The sequence below is a fragment of the Diabrotica virgifera genome, chromosome 3, assembly GCF_917563875.1.
Source record: "Diabrotica virgifera virgifera chromosome 3, PGI_DIABVI_V3a".
NCBI lineage: Eukaryota > Metazoa > Arthropoda > Insecta > Coleoptera > Chrysomelidae > Diabrotica > Diabrotica virgifera.
Genome location: NC_065445.1, coordinates 18,207,807 through 18,229,833, shown reverse-complemented (window position 1 = coordinate 18,229,833; position 22,027 = coordinate 18,207,807). Strand labels below are relative to the sequence as shown.

General features: G+C 32.7%; 2 protein-coding genes across 11 annotated transcripts in view; one reads left to right on the top strand and one right to left on the bottom strand.

Moving 5' to 3' along the window:
- The window catches only part of LOC114328660 (spectrin beta chain), a 157,295-nt gene that overhangs the window by 17,587 nt on the left and 117,681 nt on the right, over positions 1–22,027 (top strand). The window lies entirely within an intron of this gene.
- On the bottom strand, positions 3,037–4,623 carry LOC126881790 (uncharacterized). The gene is made up of 2 exons (XM_050646358.1): positions 4,085–4,623; positions 3,037–4,031 (listed from the first exon to the last, which is right to left on the bottom strand). The coding sequence occupies exons 1-2, from the start codon at positions 4,399–4,401 to the stop codon at positions 3,713–3,715; spliced, it is 636 nt and encodes a 211-aa protein (XP_050502315.1). The 5' UTR covers positions 4,402–4,623; the 3' UTR covers positions 3,037–3,712.

The following is a 22,027-nucleotide window of genomic DNA, read 5'->3' as shown; positions in this document are numbered from 1 at the left end:
ACAGTTTGTCGTCAGATTTCGTTTGTTTCATGTTTACTTAAAAAAGTTGAGTGACCAAATTTTTATTTTATAATTTTAACCAACGCATAAATAAAATACAATTCATGAAGAAGTTTCGTGGAAAATTTCAAGTCAAAATATACAACAGGAAAAAAGTTATGTGACTTTATAGACGAGTGTACGAACGTCAATGAAAATTGGGACCATTCTATAGAAATCAAATGTAGGATAGAGAAAGCAAGATCTGCATTTCAAAAAATGTCAAAGTTGTTCAAATGTCATGATTTGTCGATACCCACAAAAGTCAGATTACTACCATGTTATATCTTTCCTATACTGTTGTACGGAGTTGAGTCGTGGACTCTCATAGACGCCACCTGCAAGAAAATTGAGGCTTTTGAGATATACTAACCACGGTGTAGTGAATGGCTAATTTTGGTCTTACTTAATGTTTTTGATGGTGCTGAAAATGAAAATGAGGTTTATTTTGAATTTTAGATAGGGCAACATTATCAAAATCGCAATTTTACCCTAAAAATAAAAAAAAATGAAATCACGTTTTTCTTAAAATTAAAAGTTGCGCCATTTTTTTTGTATAAAACATTTTTTTCTTTGTACCCTATATTTTGACATAAACTTTATTAAAAAGCTAAATTTCAAATTTTGTCACTCAACTTTTGCGATTAAACTTTGCAATTCAGGAATCTTCACCTTTTACTTTCAGCAATTCATAACTTTTATAGCGATACGCTTTAATTACTATTTTCGCTAATTTTAATTTTAATATTTTTTCTCAAAAGCGAAACAACTTAGTCATTCGAAATTCACATTAAATTAAACACAAAAATGTAAGAGTGACATGGCTTTACTCTGTCAACATCTGTTTCCTCACCCACATAAATTAGTTATCATATCAGACCATTATGTCAACAAAGAATGCATCGAAATTGTTTTCTTAAAACTGCGAAAGTGTACGCCAGACCTAGTGATTTATTGACAGCTGGTCAAAGTAAAAGAAACACAAACATATTTATGGTTTGTGGTTTTTTTCTTCAGGCAAACGCATCGGGTCTGGTCGTCGCTAACATCCACTTTTTCTTCCGAGACCAAAGCGAAACATATTTTCGTTACAATAAATAAAATATTTATCGTTCTTTTTATTATTCATTTCAATTAAATTCCGGCAACTCACCTATCGGAATACTTTTATTATAATAAATATTGTCTATAAAGTCACATAACTTTTTTTGTATTGCATATTTTGACTTAAAATTTTCCAGAAATCTTCTTAATGAATTATGTTTTATTGCTGTGTTGGTTAAAATGATAAACTAAACAGTTTATCACTCATCTTTTTTAATTAAACATGAAACTAACGAAATCTGACGACAAAATGTTTAAAAATTAACAACTCCTTTTTTGATTTGTTTAAACATTTTGGACAAAGCTCTTTGTTATCTAAAATCTAAATACTTTAGAGATGACACAGTAAAATCTTCAAAAGGAAATATTTACAGCGACCAAACAGCGAGGTAAAGTTGAAAAAACATCAAGGACTTCATTAAATTGCGGGGTCCGAGAAGTTAGCTACAGATACAAGGAAATGAAGGCCTAACAGTGTTGCCATGTGTTCTTAGAATAAATCGGGAAAGAGCATGTGATATGTTTTTATTAATTTATTTATTGACAATAAATGTAAAACATTAACTATGTAGATAAAATAACGACAAAAATTTTTAAATTTTTAATGTTCTCTAATTATCTCGAAATACCAAGATTTTAGTATCAATAATAAAGTTAAAAAGTGTAAAATTCTGCTGCTTTAAGATTTTACTATATATTTTTTGTTTATTATAATCTATATGAAAATGAAATTTGTAAAATAAAGTGCAAAGTAAGTAAAATTCTGCTGTTTTAAGATTTTACTATATACTTTATTTATTATCTATATAAAAATAAGATTTGTGTAAATAATAAAGTCGCCAATACAATAATTACAGATTATCTAGTAATATTATTACATAGCATCTTTTCAGTTGAACTTATAGCAATCGAAAAAACTCTAATCTCAATTGATTAAAGACAAAAATATTAAAAAGCTGTGATAATAAGAGACTCCAGAATATATGCAACTGAAAATACAGATATACAAGTCCACAGAAATAATGAAGCTGTGATACAGGCTCCAGACTATATGCAACTGAAAATACAGATATACAACATACTAGTCCACAGTACTATTATAGGAAAAATATATAATTTGTCTAAAATGGAAGTGGTAACTATTTATATGGGTAAAGGGTAGGTATATATTTTTTTGTATAAATATATAATATGTATTATAATTCCATAACAAAACGTCAACCTGGTAACAAATGTAAATTAGTGTTGTGTATTATAATGTAATGTTTATTATTATTAATTAAAGTACTTATTTGAAATGACAAATATCGCGATAATAATGTGTTTTATTTATCAAACCGACAAACGCAGAAATTAAAAAAAATTGCTATTTGTAATAAGTATAAATAATTTACATAAAACTGTCAGAACATTAATAATTAATTAAAAGAAATATACAGATCTACAAATTATAGATATGTAATAAACTTAGCTAAAAAAAGTCACATAATATATTATACACAGTGCCAAGTGCAAATATGTGAATTAGTAGAATAGTGATTTATTTGATTATTCGTCAACGTTAATTGGTAATCTTAGTTGTACCTACTGTTTTTCCAAATGAAGACTATATTTAAAGTGTTATATTAAAAATTGAAGAATTGTATTTTGCTTTGTATAAAAGCATTTTATTATGATTTGTATATAAAAAAGAAATGGAGACACATCAATTTACTGGTCAAAATATTTAGAACCACATGTAATATTACATTACAAAACCGTTATAAAAAAGTTGGAAAAAATAAGTTCTGTTTCTTTAAACGTTCAACCTATACATTATGTAATTGGATATAAGTAATTACATTAATAATAAATCACAAAGAATGTGAAATTTGATAATGTATAATAAATTTAAGCACATTCAAAGATACCTAATATAGTATTTTTACTACAAACACGATATTACGTAGGTCAAAATTTTTGACGTAAGAGAACTGTCAAAACATTAAAATGTGAATTGCCATGTTTATTATAAACGAAAAGTCACTTGAAAAGTTATTATAATGAAAAGTCACATTCTAATGTTTTGACAGTTCTCTTACGTCAAAAATTTTGACCTACGTAATATCGCTTTTGTAGTAAAAATACTATAGTAAGCACTTACTTTTAATAAATAAAATTTTAAAAACTATGGCTAAATGACCTGCTTCTTAATATTCTCTCACTCTCTCTCTCTTTCTCTCTCTCTCTCTCTCTCTCTCTCTCTCTCTCTCTCTCTCTCTCACACACACACTCACACACACACACACACACACACACACACACACACACACACACACACACACACACACACACACACACACACACACACACACACACACACACACACACACACACACACACACACACACACACACACACACACATACACACACACAAACATACATACACACAACTTAATTAAAAAGTGTAAACTAAACTATATCAACTGATTTTAAATTTAATTAAACTATGAATTGTTCTGCTAAAAAGCAAATTAAACTAAACTAAAAATTCTACTACCGACTAACTAAACTAATCTTAAATTTAACTAAACTACGAACTGTTCTTGTAGACAAATTAAAAACTCTACGAATCTGTCCCTGTTTTTTATCCGCTCTCTCCATTGAAATTCGTCCAGATATGATTCGAACAAATCTCTAGAAGTTCCGCATTGCCTGCGGAGCTTCTTTTTTGCTCGCATCCACACACTTTCAATGGTCTGTGTATGAACACTATCATCATCAGGGTCTACAAAATTTTGCTGATGAATCACAACCCTGTGTTCATACACCCCTCCTTCTAAGCGACCGATATTGGTATACGCTCTCCATCCATCAGAGACAATTATTGACCCCGGTAAAATCATTCTAAAAAGAATATTACTTTATTCCCTGGATATATATTTGTAACAATAACATACCTGGATATGATGGGCAATAGTATTTCCTCGCTTTTTGCTGCCACCGGTATCACGAATAATTTGCCACTATTCCTCTCCACAGCACCAAAAATCCAGCGTCCGGGCCTGTAAGCACCTCTATTGTACTTCCTGGGGAAGAAGTAGGATTCATCAATTTCTACCGTAATGGGTTGACCATTTTCATCGAATCCTCCAATTTCCACAGGGTGCTCTTGCAAATATCTGCGTGCACACTTCTCGACAGAAATTGCACCAGTCGACAATAGTGGGACTTCCAACCCCAGATTCAATCTTGATCTGGGTTTGTGGGAAGTCATTTGCAAAGCCGTAAATGATGACTATCATTTTCTTCAACGGTAGCAGGCTTTTGGAGAAGAACGAACCATCTCTTACCGAAGTACGCTGACCACATCCATTACATTTCCAGATGTATCCGTCCGACAAGGAATTTCGCTTAATTAAGTTCTTACTAATATTGCATAGATTGCACAGAATGCTATTTTTAATTAGTAACCGCATCGCGCACCACACTAATGCGTTAAAATTATTCGCAAAATTTGTACATATTTCCCCTAAAGTGAATCGCTCTTCCCGCATTTGCGCTATGTTCAAAAGTCTTTCACGTGCTACAATAGTTGTAGGCATTTTAATATTTCAAAAAATACAAAATGAACACAAAAATAACGTACTGACGAAGTAAACACTTTTCAGTAACTAAAAGCATTTCAGGTCAGGTACATTCATTCCAAATAATAAAATAATAAAAAGAAATATAATATAATAGAAAGAAAGTCATAAAATGTATATCTGCGGAACATCTGTGCAATCTGGCAAACGCAAATTTAAACGTTCTCACTCTATTGCCAAATCTACTCAGTAACCTATCAGGATAATTGCCACAAAACAATTTCTAATAATAACTGCAATTAATATCAAAACAAACAACAAATATTTATTCTTTCGTATTTTACATACATTAAAAAATAGCAAAATCCACAAAATAATGTAAAAAAGATAGTTTTCAAAGCTTTCTCTGTATATTTGAAGCGTGCAACATATTATACATTATAATCACATGGCAACACTGCCAAACTTCAAATCAACGTTCTATGAAAATCTAATGTGGCTAACTTCTCGGACCATCCAATTTAATGAAGTCCAACATCAAAATTGATTTTTCGCATTTTGCATAAAATTTGATTTTTGAACATGTTCCACCAATTCTAGTTAAAAATAAACTTCATATTCAGATTCAACGACCTCGAAATCATAAAGAATCACCAAAATTGGTCATTCAACTTAAAGTCGATTTTCGTGGTCGGTATAACGTAATTTTAGACGTTGCCGCGTTGCTGCCGCTCGCCTACAACTATCAACCAAAATATACGTACTGAGATATTTTGGACATATGACTAGAAGAAAAGAAGGCTTGGAACGAATGATAGTTGAAGGCAACATAGAGGGCAAAAGATCTAGAGGAAGATCTCCATACGACGATAGTCAGACCAAATAAAGAACATTAGTGGTTACTCATTCTCTGAAGCAAAACAACACGCACAGGGGAGAGATAATTAGACAGAAATAGTCAAACAAATTACATGACACCACTACATCCTTACGAAGGAGAAAAGATGAAGGAGGAGGATATCATTATTGAGCAAGGAAAATGCATTTTGCGAAGTGATGAAAAATGATAAATTTGTAATTTTGAAATAATTCACGGAAATTAGTTCAATAATACTCCTTGGGGTGTTTTTGGGATTGCTGTACACGAATATCATAACGGCGATGGTCTCCGAGGCACCTTATGCCCAGGAAAGATTCGTCTTCTAGACTTTTGGGGAAATTCGATATGAAATCAGCGCAAACTCGTTACTGGGGGATGTTTTTAGGGTCGCTGAACTCGAATATCATGTCGGCGATGGTTTCCGAGGCACCTGGTGCTCATAGAAATGAACTCGGCCCCCTGCCGTGATCGACACGTGGTTTTATATGACGAGCCAAGCAAAAAATATGTAAAAATCATATAAGTTGCTCGTCGTTATATAAAGAGGTTTTAGTCTAAGATCCGAATAGAAGGTAGAAATGTACCCATCTGCTTGCCGGATGAAATATTTTTTTTTATTAAACTTCATACATAGACAAATATTTCTAGCATGGGTTGCCTATCAATATCGTGTCATAGCTATCCTTAAGATGGGGCCGAAGGGGTTGAAATCAATATTCCAAACACATTTTTTTTAAATTATGGTAGAATTATTGTATTTTTAAATTAAATAGGCATATTCAGTACAATTCACAGATTACTCAAGGAAAAATACTGAAAAATAAGCCAACGGTGGCAAATTTTTAAAAGAAACCTCAAAATATAATGAATTTTGCGGTGGACATCAGAACTCATCATTGAATCATGGTAAACAAAAAATTCAAAAAGATTTTATTAGCTTACGAGTTTTTCGAAGTAACGCTGTTAAGTTTTTCTAGTTTTATCTAATTTTGACTTTTTGATACCACTCAGAAGTCAAAAAAACGAATTTTTTTGTTTGTAAAAATGGATGAAAATGAACATATTTATTATTGTTAAACAAAAAATAAGCATACAACAAAAAATATCTCGACAGCTTTACCTCAAGGAATGTCTAATGAAAATATATACAAAATTCCAGGTGGGTCGGTCAAGTAGTTTTTGAGCTACAATGTCAACAGCCTTTGAATAAAGGAGTTTTGAGGAAAACGAGTTTAAAGTATTGTCAACTTTTATTTTCAATTTCTTTTTTGTCTTTCAAATCGTAAAATGATGCACACCGGAATATCTTTTTGAATCGAGGAGTAATTTACAAAAGAAAATAAAAACAGCTGTTGACCGTTGTTCACTACGTTCAAGCCTGCTGGCGCGAACCTGCTGCAAATCGAATCGAAGCTAGGGCTATTTAACACTATCTCCCTACCTCCCTACCCTTCGACTCGTTTTATAGCAAGTTCCTGCCAACGCGCTTGAGCGTAGTGAGAAACGATCAACAGCTGTTCTTACTTTCTTTTGTAAATTACTCCTCGATTTAAAAACATATTTCGGTGTGCATCACTTTGCCATTTGACAGACAAAAAAGAAATTGAAAATAAAAGTTGACAATACTTTAAACGCGTTTTTCTCAAAACTGCCTTTTTTAGGCTGTCGACATTGTAACTCAAAAGCTACTTGACCAACTCACCTGGAATTTTGTATATATTTTCTTTAAACATTCCTTGAGGTAACACTGACAAGATATTTTTGTTTTATGCTTATTTTTTGTTTAACAATAATAATAAATATGTTGATTTTCACCCATTTTTGCAAAAACATTCTTTGTTTAGATTTCTGAGTGATATCAAAAAGTCAAAATTAGATAGAACTAAAAAAACTTGAGAGCGTTACCTCGAGAAACTTATAAGCTAATAAAATCTTTTTAAATTTTTTGTTTACCATGATTCAATGATGAGTTCTGATGTCCACCGCAAAATTCATTATATTTTGAGGTGTCTTTTAAAAATTTGCCACTGTTGGCTTATTTTTCAAAATTTTTCTTTGAATTTTTAAAGTTATACTTCTTTACAATCGAGAGTGAAATTTTATCACATGTCGGGCGCATGCGCACACAGAAAGTATGTATTTCGTTGCTAATCTTTTAAGATATGTATGTATCAGCGCAAATAAGTCATATTATATCATATAAAAGGATATATTAGTGTTCTGAGTAAATGTATTATTTATTATAATTTTTATGTCTTTGGATTTGTCTTCCCCGGGAATAAGATATTTTATAATACAGTAAAACCTGCCATATCCGGATCAATGTGGCGACAGACCGATCCGGATATGAAAAAATCCGGATATCAAGACCACTTCTTTTATAGTCTCTGAAACGTTTTCTCCTTCATACATTAGAGTAATCAACGCCGTCAATAACTTTCGTCGATAGACACGTTTTATAGATTCTATTGTCCTTTTCATGAGCATTTTTCAGTGCGTAACAAATGATAGGAAAAAGTGTAAGTCCGTGATAATACACATTTATGACATTTATTCTAACATGACATTTTAGTTAAATCTGACAGTTGTCACATTTTATTTTCAATTTGGAATAAAACAAATCAAATGTGTTTCTTGCATTTATAAAATGGTATTTTCTTTGATTTGTATAGTCTTATAAATTATACAGATTATATTTGTAATATTATTATCCAATTAAAAAAAATTATTTAAAATTTTTTTTTTATTATGGCGCCATCTATCGACAACTAGAATAACTAGAATAAATGTTGTAAATGTCTGTAATCACGGACGTGCCTTTTTTCTGTCACATACAATTTAATGCGTTAGAAAGAAATCGAAAAACTGTGACGCACTGAAAGATGATCATGAGAAAAAGAATATAATACCTTGATCCATAGGCTGACAGGGATGTCACATTTGGGGGCAAAAAAGACACTTTATTTTCGCCATATTTTAGTTCTTTTGGGTCGGGATGAGAGGGTGCGTTGTCCAACTGCAGGACTGCCTTTCTCGGTAGATTTCGGTAGATGTGGACGGCAGAACCGTCCGGATATGGGGAGGTCCGGATATGGCAGGTTGTACTGTAATAGTAAGTATATTTAAGTATTTTTGTATACTTCACTTGGTCAGTATGTATGAGAAATCTTGTAACCTGTTAAAGCAAAAGGGATATAGCTCAGTGGTAGAGCGTGTGACCGGAGATCAAGAGGTCCCGGGTTCAAATCCCGGACGTTTCATATTTTTTAACGGACGTTTTCCCGTTAATCCCGGACGTTTTAATAAAAAATTTTTAAAAGTGGTAAGTAAGAAAGTTAGTTTAATATTTAAATAAAATACAAATAATAGATAATAGAAGTATAACTTCTTACGTGCGTACAAAGTACACACACATTCTTTTTCTTGATTAATGTATGAATTGTACTAAATATGCCTATTTAATATAAAGATAAAATAATTCTACCATACTTTAAAAAAAATGTGTTTGGAATATTGATTTCAACCCCTTCGCCCCCCCCTTAACGACGTTCTACACTTTCGTTGCGGGGTATGCCTCTCAGAGGAAAGGGGGGAAACTTATATGCAAGCGAAAGTTGGTAATAATGCATTTATAGCAGAATACTAAAATCATATGTTTCAGTATTGAATACTTTATAAAAATAAATTATAATAAATTACGGAAATTACGGAATAAATTACGGAAATAATTATAATAAATAAATTAAAAATAAATGGTACGGTAAACAATCCTCATTTTTTAATATGTTATTTCTTACAAAAAAACCTTTAATTTAAGCACAAATAATTAAAAATCGTAAATTTGGGTCAAAAGTTATTAACTTTTTAAGAATTCCCATAAGAGCCCATGTTAAAACTTAACTTTGACCCTTAATAATAATTAAACGGCACGGTAAAACAATTTTTAAAAAATCAAGTCTTAGTTTTTTGAAGTAAACTATAACATACTAAAATTTCATGCAAATCTTTAATTCTTTGCCGAAGGTGTAGAACGTCGTTAAGGATAGCTATGACACGATTTTGATAGGCAACCCATGCTAGAAATATTTGTCTATGTATGAAATTTAATAAAAAAATGTTTCATCCGTCAAGCAGATGGGTACATTTTGACCTCCTATTCGGATCTCGTACTATGTACTCGCCTGTCGATCAGGGCCTTTATCTTTAAATTAAAGTTGACATTTTCCTACAGCCAAATGTTTACTTTTCTAAATTCATGTTGACTGAAACTTAATTGATTTACTTCGTACTCGTACAATTAATCTTCGCAAACTATTTTATACAATACGTCTCTTAAGACACTTCAATAACTGTTTTCTTTAATTCTCCTGTCGGGATAGATGTTTCTGCCCCAGTTACAGAAATAACTTAAAAAAACTGCTTTATTGACAATATCTGCTATCAATTACGGACGACAGTTCAATATTTATCGGAAAATACGACAAAACTAGATTTTGGGTTCAAAGAGTATTGGAAAGTTGCCAATGTAAAGATTTTATCGAATTCTCACCGTCCGTATCTGGCAAAATTGCTAGATTTAGATTGTTATCAGAATGACAAGACAAATTTAGTAATCCAAGGAATAAAATATATCCATACTTATCCTAGTATGTATTATAGGTCCTAGAGTAAAAGTGCAGTTTAAAGATGCTACAACTTTCCAACTTCTTTGAATGCAAACTGTCAGATAGACCTTTCCTTTCAGTATATATTTTGTGATTAAGAATTCCTTCTTGTTTGTTTTTTTGTTTTTTTTTCTCCATTCTCATACAGTTCAGATTATTTTTGTCATATTCTGAGTTGGGCTGCTTACATAAAATTGAGGTTTACTTTAAATCCAAACTGTCCATCAGCATCAAAAGAACGGAGATCAGCAGTGTGTCTTGCCTCTTCTTATATACAAAGCCGAAAAGCTTACCCAAAAAACCGCCAGATCGAAATGATCCAGAGAAAAATGGAACGTTCAATGCTCGTCCTAACATTGAGAGACCGACTAAGAAACGACGATATACGTAGAAAGACAAGATGATGTTCTCTAACGCATTATTAAGTTTATTTGGTTAGGTTAGGTATAATATGCCCATCCAATAGGGATCTATGGAGCAGTACCACCGAGCCGCAAGCCATCATATTTATCTTGCCTTACTGCTCCTCCATAAGTCGATCAAACACCAGGGTATTCTAGTATAAGTAACAGATGCATTTAGCATTTGAGACTACTACGTTAGTCTGGCCAAAATCAGGGCCTGAACCATCGTCCACTAAACCATTCGACAGCGAAGAGAATGCGAGTAGGTCGCCTGTCCCGTTTGGTCGTCTTACTGACCGCATTACAAGGCTTAAATAGAGATGAGCGGGACATGTGTCATGATTGCGGGATAGGAGATAGACAAGGAAGATTCTGGAATGGAAGCCAAGGAGTGAGTAGCGAAATCAGACCTCCCACGGGCTGGTCAGATAACTTAAAAAGAATCTTGACGAATTGATTCGGAATTGAACGGAACAAACTGGAAATAATAAACCGTTTTTTTTTTAAGTCAAAGTTTTCAACCTAATAGAAATATTAAAAATATTCCTAAAACATATTTAATTGAAAACTTATTGGTCCATTTCCCTAGTGACACATCCATGGCTGCTAAAAACTGCAAGCCAGATGGATGCTGAAGCGAAGAAGACAAGAGGGAATTCAAAAACTTACAATTCACGACCCCGTCTGTTCAGCTGGTAAATTCTAACGGAAAATTGACCTAGTTACTCAAAGGAGTAAAACCGATATAAAATGAAATAAAAATGTATACCATTTTTATTCAGTTGCAATGCGAAGACAAAACTGTCTTAGTTTTCACTTAAAACAGAGAGCGCAAACCAGCACTCTAAATCGACGATTTTCGACTCTAGTTGGAGTCATCATCAGAGAGGCGTAGGTTTGCTGCTCTCTGCCCCAAGTGGCGAAACTCCGAGAGCTTATCCCCGCATTGCAACTGATGTTTATGGAGCAGGTGTCTAGCGACATCTGGCAACTGAAAGTCAAAGTTTTCAACTTAATAGAAATATTAAAAATATTGAAAAAGATTAAAAATATTCCTAAAAGATATTTAATTGAAAACTTATTGGACCATTCGTTTTTTTTTTCTTTAAACTCACAGCTATGAATTTGGTCTTTTGTTGCTATGACCCCTCCAATTGTAGGTTTCTATGGCTTAGCCAGAAAGGTAGTTCTAGAGGAAGAAATATATTGGATTATAGATTGGAGGCAAGGATTGACTTATTCCTGTGGATATTTTACCCCCGAATAATAAACATGTTGGACTAGAACATTTCTGGATAGGATGTGTTCTCTTAAATGATATTATGACATGATTGATTTTTCCACAGTGGGCGAAGAGAAGATTTTTTTGAGGTTTTTCGGCACTAAATTGATACAAATAGATTACTCAGGGGTTTTTGGGGTTGCTGAACACGAATATGATATTAGAACCGACTCTCGGAGCTCCTCGTGCCCAGGGTGACTGCTATGCACGTCATCTTCTGGAATTTTGAGGCCTTGCGACACTAAATTGATCGAAAAAGAGTACTCGGGGTTCTTTGGGGTTGCTGCGTACGATTATAACGTAGTTGAAGGCCTCTGGAGTATCTGGTGTCCAGGGCGCACCAGAAACCAGCTCTTTATTTAGCAAAACCAGCCAAAAATCGATAGGTGCTGTATTTACGCCAGTCAATGGAAGCAAGAATAGGATATTATTACCTCCGAATTCTATCCTACTGCATGGATTTTAATGAAATTTTGGGAATGGCCTCTACTTATCTCCTAATTCAAACTCTACCCTATGCCGATGTGCGCTTTTATTTTGTGAAAATTTTTTCGGTTAAACTAACCACGGAAGTAGCTATAGAACCTAGTTCTAAGCAAAAACTGTTCTATATTTTTTTTGAAAACTCAATACTTTTTCAGTTATTCGTGGTTGAAAATTGGCCATTTTCATTAAAAATGACACATTTTCGGACGGTTTTTTACGAAAATCTTAAAAACTATGCATCTCACTAAAAAGATTATATTTAAAAGATTAGATTAACATTTTTATAGCTTATAAGAAAACAAAGAGATTCTTTTCTTCATAAATCTTCTAGTTATAATTCAAACAGAGATATGGTAGGTGAGAAGAGTTTGTTTTTTTGGTGCATGCTCAAATCGGTGTATTCAACTTGAAATAACAGAGAAACGGTCTATTTTAGGTGTATAATTAGTGTGACCAACTAGCCCGAAAAATCCGGGACATGTCCCGAATTACGAAGTCGTGTCCCAGCGTCCCGGACAAGGCTTCCGGGCCATCCGAATTTTCAAGTTTTTGGCAAAATTCTATTTTGAAATTTTGAATTATTTATTCTTCTAAGATTTCACATCAAATTGAATTATTGGTGAGATTAAAAGAAGTCGACAATTTCTAGAGTGTAATTCTACCACATCCAAAATGCCATTTTAGATCGTGATATTATAAGTTCTACGAAAACTCAAACTGTGGACTTTTTTTCGTTTCTGTATTTTAATAAATTATCGTCTTCTGAAAAGACGATTCAAAAACAATAACAATGAATATATTTTGTTCGTTAAGGTCAACTTAAAGTATGAATGGATTGCTTTTAAAAGGTTTTCTTCTCATTTTTAAGCAAATTCAATCGTTCGACAAATATGATAGTAAGAAGTTATCAACATAAAAATGTTCTGAAGCTGTTTCCTTGTGGCATGTTAGACAATTATATCTTTGTTGGGATTAAGCCATAATTGAAATCCAACATCAGTTGATTTTCTAATTTTTCCTTTTTTGAGAACTATTTCCGGATTGCATGTCGAAACATCAAAAACTAACAAAAATGTAATTATCATTACAACCAGTTGTGGCTAAATCCTGATATTAAGTTTTATATTACAAAAAATAGCCCGATATTCATTGAAAAGTCCCGGAATTCATGTATTTTTTTCTGCCTTCTCCCGAATTCAAAGTTGGTCACACTATGTATAATGCTACCAATACCTTTTGGAGTGCTTGAAAAGGCCTTTAAAATGAGCAATATTAAATGTCGATTACATTCAAAATAAGCGAGATATGCAGCAAAAAAATTGATGACTAATGTATTTTAAGAAAAAATGAGAAGTTTATTTAAGCCCTCATCCACCAGAATTTAAATGCATTGCTTTCCTTCTACTATACCTTTTATTATAGTGTTATTTCTATGTTCAAAAAGTTGGACGGATTTAAAATGAATGGTTTTAGAAAAAAAAAATAAGATAAAATTATAGAGCGCATTTTTAAATTTTCTTAAAAATCTTCCTTCTTCTCCATGTAACTTGAAAGTGATAAGGGATACAGTAATGAAAAATAAAAACAAAATTTTTATCTAAAGAAACCTATCTCTTATCATTTTCTAGTTACATGGAGAAAAAGGGAGATTTTTAAGAAAATTTAAAAATGCGCTCTATATTTTGATCTTATTTTTTTCAAAAACCATTCATTTTAAACCCATCCAACTTTTTGAATATAGAAATAACACGATAATAAAATGTATTGTAGAGGGAAAAAGGATGTAATTAAATTCTGACTAATGAGGGAATTAAAATTTACTTCCCATTTTTTCTTAAATCAATATTTTGCATCAATATTTTGCAGCATATTTTTTTTCATCAATATTTTGCAGCATATCTCGCTTAGGTTGAATGTAGTCGACATTTAATATTTCTCATTTTAAAGGCCTTTTCAAGCACTCCAAAAGGTATTGGTAGCATTATATACCTAAAATAGACCGTTTCTCTGTTATTTCAAGTTGAATACACCGATTTGGGCATGCACCAAAAAAACAAACTATTCTCACATACCATATCTCTTTTTGTATTATAACTTGAAGATTTGTGAAAGAACGAGTCTCTTTGTTTTCTTTTATAAGCTACAAAAATATTTTATGTAGTATTTTCGTTAGATACGTAGTTTTTAAGGTATTCGCAAAAAACCGTCCGAAAAGGTGTCATTTTTCAATGAAAATGACCAATATTCAACCACGAATAACTCAAAAAGTATTGAGTTTTCAAAAAAAAATTATAGAACAGTTTTTGCTTAGAATTAAGTTCTCTAGCCACATCCGTGGTTATTTTAACCAAAAAATTTTCCACCCCCGAGAAGGGGTGGGAACCACCCCCAAGATAAAAGTGCACATCGGCATGGGGTAAACTTTTTTCCTGATATATTCCCTACTTACTCTGAAAATATCAAGTAAATCGATGTAGTAGGATGGAATTCGGAGCCAAACATCCTTATTGACTGCCCTAATTTAAAAATCGATTTATCTTTTCCTAAACACCCTGGTCTATATGTATAGAATCATTCAGTTTTGCTGTCAGATAGTTCAAATAAAGAATATTAGGGCTTTTCATTCACAATCATTTGTTTCGAGCTTCTGTCAAGTGAAGTGTCGTATAATATTAAGATATCTACGTCATACGTCTTTGGATTGTATCATTAGTTTATGCAAATGACGTATGACGTAGATATATTAATATTAGACGACACATGACAGAAGCTCGAAACAAATGACAATCGATGAAAAGCCCTATTCGGAGAAAAAGTGTCAAATCATATATATGTATCTACATTTCCTGTTTTGTTTTCAGTAACGCCTATAAAAAAGATTATGATTTATGTTACTTTACTTGTTTTTCAATAATAGTAGGTACAGTCATTTCTCAGTCTGGATTCTTAGACTTTGAAATGAAACTTCGCCAAAGAAACATTTCCAGAGTTATATTTTTAGTTCAATACCAGTCGGCGTTGTTATAGCCTTGAAACTATGCAGGCGTTTGGCCGGTCAATTAAACTAATAAAACATACAAACAATGATTTGGATACGGTTCAAATGTTTTACTCGATAATAGATCAGATGGTAATGTCACTTCTATTTTCTAGGATGAATGAACGTAATTTACGAAACGTCCCACACTAATAACAAGGCGCATAGAGAGAGGTTGTATTTTAGTATTAGGTTGTGTTTATGAAGCGTTTGTAACGAGGAAGTGCCAATTATTTGTGTTTTATACACATTATGCATCTTTGTATGCAAATTTATTACCAAGAGGTCATCGAAGTTTTCTTTCTTTTTGTGTAGGAATCAGCTTTCTAACGACTGTCGATAAACGTAAAGTTGTAATTAACGAGAAAACAACAAAATATTTGGCTCTTATAATCCAAGCAGCTATTACAGAAACTAATAAACAAAGTAAATGAAGTAAGTGAAAGATTTGGACTTCAAGTAAATATATCAAAAACTTGATGGATTCGACCATAATATCTTGATGGAAGTTCATTTTATCTAACAATAAAACACTGAAAACGTTTGTTTTCTATCTTCCACAACATTTATTATAACTATGCGACTACAGCTGTTTCGGCAGAGTGCCTTTCTCAAGTGATTTAGTTTACTTTGGGTTTGCCTTTTTATCTAATTATATCTGTATTTTTCAATTTATTAATTTCCATAGATTCTAATAAAGATAGCTTGAGGCCTTTATTTTGAATATGCAGAATTTGAAACTGTTCATTGTTTCTGTTATTAATTGATTAATAATAATTTTGCAAATCCTCCTTTTTTGTCCTAAACCCAATGGACTTTACACTGTGTGATTTCTCATATGATTTCACTTACACTATGATTACAGCGCGCTGGAATAAGTGTTACACCCCCCCCCCCTTATTAACTTATTTATTTTTAGCACATAAGCAAAACTCTTGGACAGGTCGATTTTTAAAATAATCAAAGTATATTATAACATCAATGTTTCGAACTTTACGCGATCCCTCTTCAGGTGACAGACGCAACTTTAATTTTTTTTTAATGGGAAAGTACATCATGTGGCAGCTCATTTAAAAGCGTTTGAAATAGTGATTTCAAAAATGTTTAACACTTTAATCCATTTTGAGAGCGCAGGTGAAAAATTTAGATGGAATTCTTGTTAAACCCATTAATTTTTTTGGAATCCTGAGAAAACTAATAAGTATTTTTGAAAAATTTAGACGCAGAATAAAAGATTACATTATTACCGAGGGCTGAAAGTCCCTTAGAATAAACAAAAAGTTTCTTTTGAATGGTATATGTATTTGAAATTAAAAATCATACTAAATTTTCTCTTTTTCACCCCTGTGACTTATTAAAATAATCATTATAGAAGTTCTCAGGGACTTCAGACCCTCGATAATACTGTAATATTTTATTCTGTGTTTAAATTTTTCAAAAATACTAATTAGTTTTCTCTGGATTCGAAAAAAATGAATACGATAATAGACACACGAAAACTTCGTTCCAGTACGGACTACACTTAAAAACGAAATAAAATTATTCGGCACTCCGGCAGAGTTAACACCATTGTTTAACAAAGAATTCTTTTTTAAACAATGGCAACACAGAGAAGCTCGAGGTATCACGATAAGGAAAAGCCGTTACATTTCAGTTGGCCAAGCAAAACATTTATTGTTTCAACAACTGCGTTTATTGTTACCATGAACTCATTGATTGTGGTTATTAAACGTAGTAGTAGATTGCTGTCATAAGTAGTAGATTGTTATCATAGCATTCGTTGTCACAACAATCAGTTTACATCTATGGAATAATCAAATATTACTCTATATTAACAACATTTGTACATTGTTTTAATGAAATCTGTACATTGTCACGATAAACCAAGGTAATTGCTTATCATCTACGAAATCAAGAAAGTGAGTTGCTGCCTGAATTAACATTATTTATTAAATATACGAAACTAACTTATTGGCTGAATAAATTGAATGTTATTGATTAATGTACTCTAGTTATTTTCACAATTATTATTCAATCATTGTGACAATAACCAAATACATTCATCAATGTCTAAAAGTTGGTCAAAACAAAAAATTAAATTGTTGTTACAACGAAATACTATTCAATAATCACTGTTAATCAATATCACGAACTAAATTTTTTTGAGTGTAGTATTGCATAGTCTGCATAGCAGATTATTTTCTATTGTTTTTCTCCCATTTGGTATCTTTTTTGGTTTTTATTTTTTTTTCATCCCTGATCAGGTTGAACAATAGAGGGCTCAGAAAAACCCCCTGTCTTATTCCATTGTGTTGTTCGGGTAGATATTTTCGTTCGTTTTAATTCCTAGAGGTATCTCTATTGCGTACAATAATTGTAAAACCTCCTTTCATTTGACCCTGCCGAATGCCTTCTTAAGGTTCACGAAACATAAATATGTCGGTTTGTTGTATTCTAATGATTTGTCGTTAAAAATATAGCGTCGGTTGGTGCATTATTTTCCCGACCTAAAACCTTGTTTTTCTTCTCCTACTGTTATAATTTCATTCAGTTTGTTTAATGTCAGTTTGTTTGTTTGAAAGAAGAAGAAAAAATACAGCAGCGACAACTTATTCTGTACGAACTCTACGACGTGTCTGTGGATGTGTATTCATAGTCATAGCGAACAGAAGCATTCATAGTCAACAGTACTCAAACAGATAACTCGAAACTAGAGAAATGGGATCTTCCAGAATAGTGTTAAAGACTAGAAGTATCCACTCGATCGAATGAGATAGAAGAATAAAGAACTCTAAAACTAAGTTGAAGGAAGATTTTTTTTTATAGATACTTCTTTCGATTGTGCTTTCGGTAATATAAACTTTTAGTAGCGCCCTCGTAATGTCCCGCACGGGCCCGAGCGTTCGTTTAAAGGGAAATTGGGTCACGCGGTGGGCAGAGCTCCGCCGGAGAACAGAAGGATATTGCCAATGTGAACTAATTAGGGGCCTAAAACGCAATCACCAGCACTGTTCACATGTTCTCACAAAAGACACAACTAACTTTGGATTTAATTTTCCTACGGTAAATTGAAACACTCATGAGAGTTAGTGTTACGTGAAAACAACAAAACAAAAGGCGCTGAAGCGGTTATAACGGTTTTTAGTGGGACCACAAATGCATGCGATTAAGAATTCGTTGATGTACTACATACACGATGAGTTACTACAAACATTTAAACGTGATTTAAATTTTTAACACGTAGGTAAGCGTTATATGAGGTACAGCTAATAAAAAACAAAGTAACACATTTTTTATTACTTGAATACAAAATATGTCTACTAAAGCCACAGCCTACAAAACATCATTATGAGGGAGAAATATACAAATATTGTACACATGTGATGAATACTAACATGAAATTATGACAATATCTCCGAATTCTATCTTTCCATATAATCAAAACACGAGAGGACAACGCAGGTCTCCTTTTTCCCACTCAAGTGGTTAGCGCACAAATACGCCATCTACTTTGATGGCCGTGAACGAAAACAATTTAATAATATTGTTTTCTGTCCTTTTAGTCCTGTCGCCAGGGGAGTACAACGGCCTCCTTTATTCAGATGGACTTACCCAATATTTTTTAATTATTTTGACCCGTAGAACACGAATTTTTTGGGTAACAGTTGAGCCGGTTGTCGATAAGATTGTTATAAACAAAGAACTTGAGGAATTACATAACAGCGATTTTTCGCAAAACAAAACCTTTTTTTTGTATTTATTGGGTCATTCTAAGCAAAAAATGTTCTTACAAGTTTTTTAGTAGGATGCACAGTTTTCGATATAAATGCGGTTCAATTTAAAAAAAGTCGAAAAATTGCAATTTTTGAACCCGCATAACTTTTAATTAAAAAATAAAATAGCAATTCTGCTTACCGCATTTGAAAGTTCAAGTCAAATTATACCGGTTTTGATTATTTGCATTGCTAAAAATTAATTTGTTTATTGCCAAACAAAGCTATAAACAAATAGTGTTCCCCTGCCCAATGCATGTTTTTTAATGCCATGCTACGTAGAAATTGCCCGTTTGTAGGCGCCCCTACTCGTTCGATTTTAAATGAGAAATGCATTGAAAACATCACTCAAGCACTATGTGTTTATAGCTTTGTTTAACAATAAAAAAATTAATTTTTAGCAATGAAAATAATCAAAACCAGTATAATTTGACTTAAACTTTCAAATGCGGTAAGCAGAATTGCTATTTTATTTTTTAATCAAAATTTATTCGGGTTCAAAAATTGCAATTTTTCGATTTTTTCAAAGTTTAACCGCGTTTATCTCGAAAACTGTACTTCCTACGAAAAAACTTGTACCCAAGAACTTTTTTTGCTTGTTACGGACAATGACGTAAATCCGGCCAATAACGTTATTGGCCGACCAATATTGACAATGGCCGGTTGAATTGGTCATTGTCGACAATGGCCGGATATTAACGTTATTGTCCATAGAAACTGGACATTGATGATAATTTTAAATTCTTGAAAACATTTCTATCATTGCCCGGCCAATGTCGACCCGTTGTTAATCGGTCAGTGTTGAAATTTTGACTAAAAGATATGTTATGTGTAGGTTTACTATTGTTTACTTCATGTGTGTATATTGTGTATTTTTTGATAAAGATGTTTTATTTGTTTTTAATAACTACTTCTTATATTTCTGCAACTACTTTCAGAAACATCTTAGTATCTCATTTTAAACACTTATTGACTTACATCGATTGGCTTATTCTGAGGCATCGATTTATCAACATTGGCCATTTGCTTCTGGCCACTGTCGTTATTGACCGGTTATTGATGAAAAATCTAATTTTACGTTAAGTTTTTACATTGGCCAATATTTAAGGTTATTATCGTTAATGACCGGGCATTGTCGTTAATAACCAAGGAAAATGAACATTCACGACAATGCCCGGCCATTAACGTCAATGTCCAATTTACATCATTGACCGTAACATATACAAAAAAGGTTTCGTTTTGCGAAAAATCGCTGTTATCTAATTCCTCAAGTTCTTTGTTTATAACAATCTTATCGACATCCGGATCAACTTGGGTAAGTCCATCTGAATAAAGGCGACACCCGTTGTACCCCCTGGCGACAGGATATTTATTGCGCTGCGCTATTGGCCATGAGCCGATGGGTAGAGGGGATTTGACAGCTTTCGCCAGCGCTGTTAGTGGCAGTTTTGTGCATTTATCTGATAAATTTAAATGACGCGCCATGGGTAGAGCAGAGAAAATTTGACGGTTTTCGCCAGCGCTGTTAGTGCAGTGTTGCCACATTTAGTAGATTTCTACTTTTTTGGTAGATTTTTGATATTTTTTAAAAAATTCTAGTAGGCAATATTTTTTAGTAGATTTTTGGTATATTTCAACATTTTCTTATGACAAAAATAAAATTTGCTTTTTAATAGTATTTACCCCATTTCTAAATTAATTTTTAGACATTTTGTTACAATTTCCCAATGTCATTACCGAAAATAAGATTCAGGGGTGGGATTCTGTGTACAATCGCTAACACCGCCGACCGCTTTCTATCAATGTTTTTAGTTTTAATTCAAATATTTTCTTGTTTTACTAAGTGTCACTTCAGCATCAACTAGCAAAACTAGAAAATAATTCAATTAAAGCTAAAAATTCAAATATTTTCACGACAATTGACATCGATAGAAAGCGAAGTGTAGATATCTACAGTGCACGGAATCTAGCCCCAGGACGTAGATGATGAATATTAAACAGAAATGAAACTGGATTCTGGTGTAACAAACTTGCAGATTTCAAGTAGCAGTGCAATCAGTACCTATTTCAGGTGTTATTGAAGAGTTCTGGCATTCGGTGAGCCCTTTTAGAAGCTAACGATGGAAAACTAAAATAATTATAATACATATATTAGGTCTGGATCCCGCGTATGAAAAAAAAGTTGATTGATAGCAAGCTGAAAATTTGTTAATAGCTTAAGGGTGTCTAGTCGGATAAACTTTGATATATGGGAACACTGGAACAGGGGCAGTTTTAATTGTGGAACAGGTTAAAAATTTGGAACGGTCACACCACGAAAACGACACATTTATTTTGTCCGACAGAACAGACTTAAACTCTTCGAACAGAGATTAAACTTTTATGCAAAAATCAGACTCCTATTTATCATTAAATGGGCGTTTTAATGAGTGGAACATCTAGAATATGTCAAATGACAGGAATTATGACAGGTGATAAATAGCATTCTGATTTTTGCATGAGAGTTAAATCTCTGTTCGGAGAGTTTAAGTCTGTTCTGTCGGACAAAATAAATGTGACGTTTTCGTAGTGTGACCGTTCCAAATTTTTAACCTGTTCCATAATTAAAACTGCCCCTGTTCCAGTGTTCCCATATATCAATGTTTATCCGACTAGACACCCTTAAGCTATTAACAAATTTTCAGCTTGCTATTAATCAACTTTTTTTTCATACGCGGGATCCAGACCTATATGTAACTTTGCAAAACAACAAATGTTGTGTTTGCGTGTTTCTAATGTAAAATGCGAAAT

Coding starts and splice junctions, on each gene's coding strand:
- LOC126881790 (XM_050646358.1), bottom strand. CDS start 4,401: ATGACTTCCCACAAACCCAGATCAAGATTGAATCTGGGGTTGGAAGTC. Junction 4,032..4,084: donor CTATTGCCCATCATATCCAG/GTATGTTATTGT, acceptor TATTCTTTTTAG/AATGATTTTACCGGGGTCAA.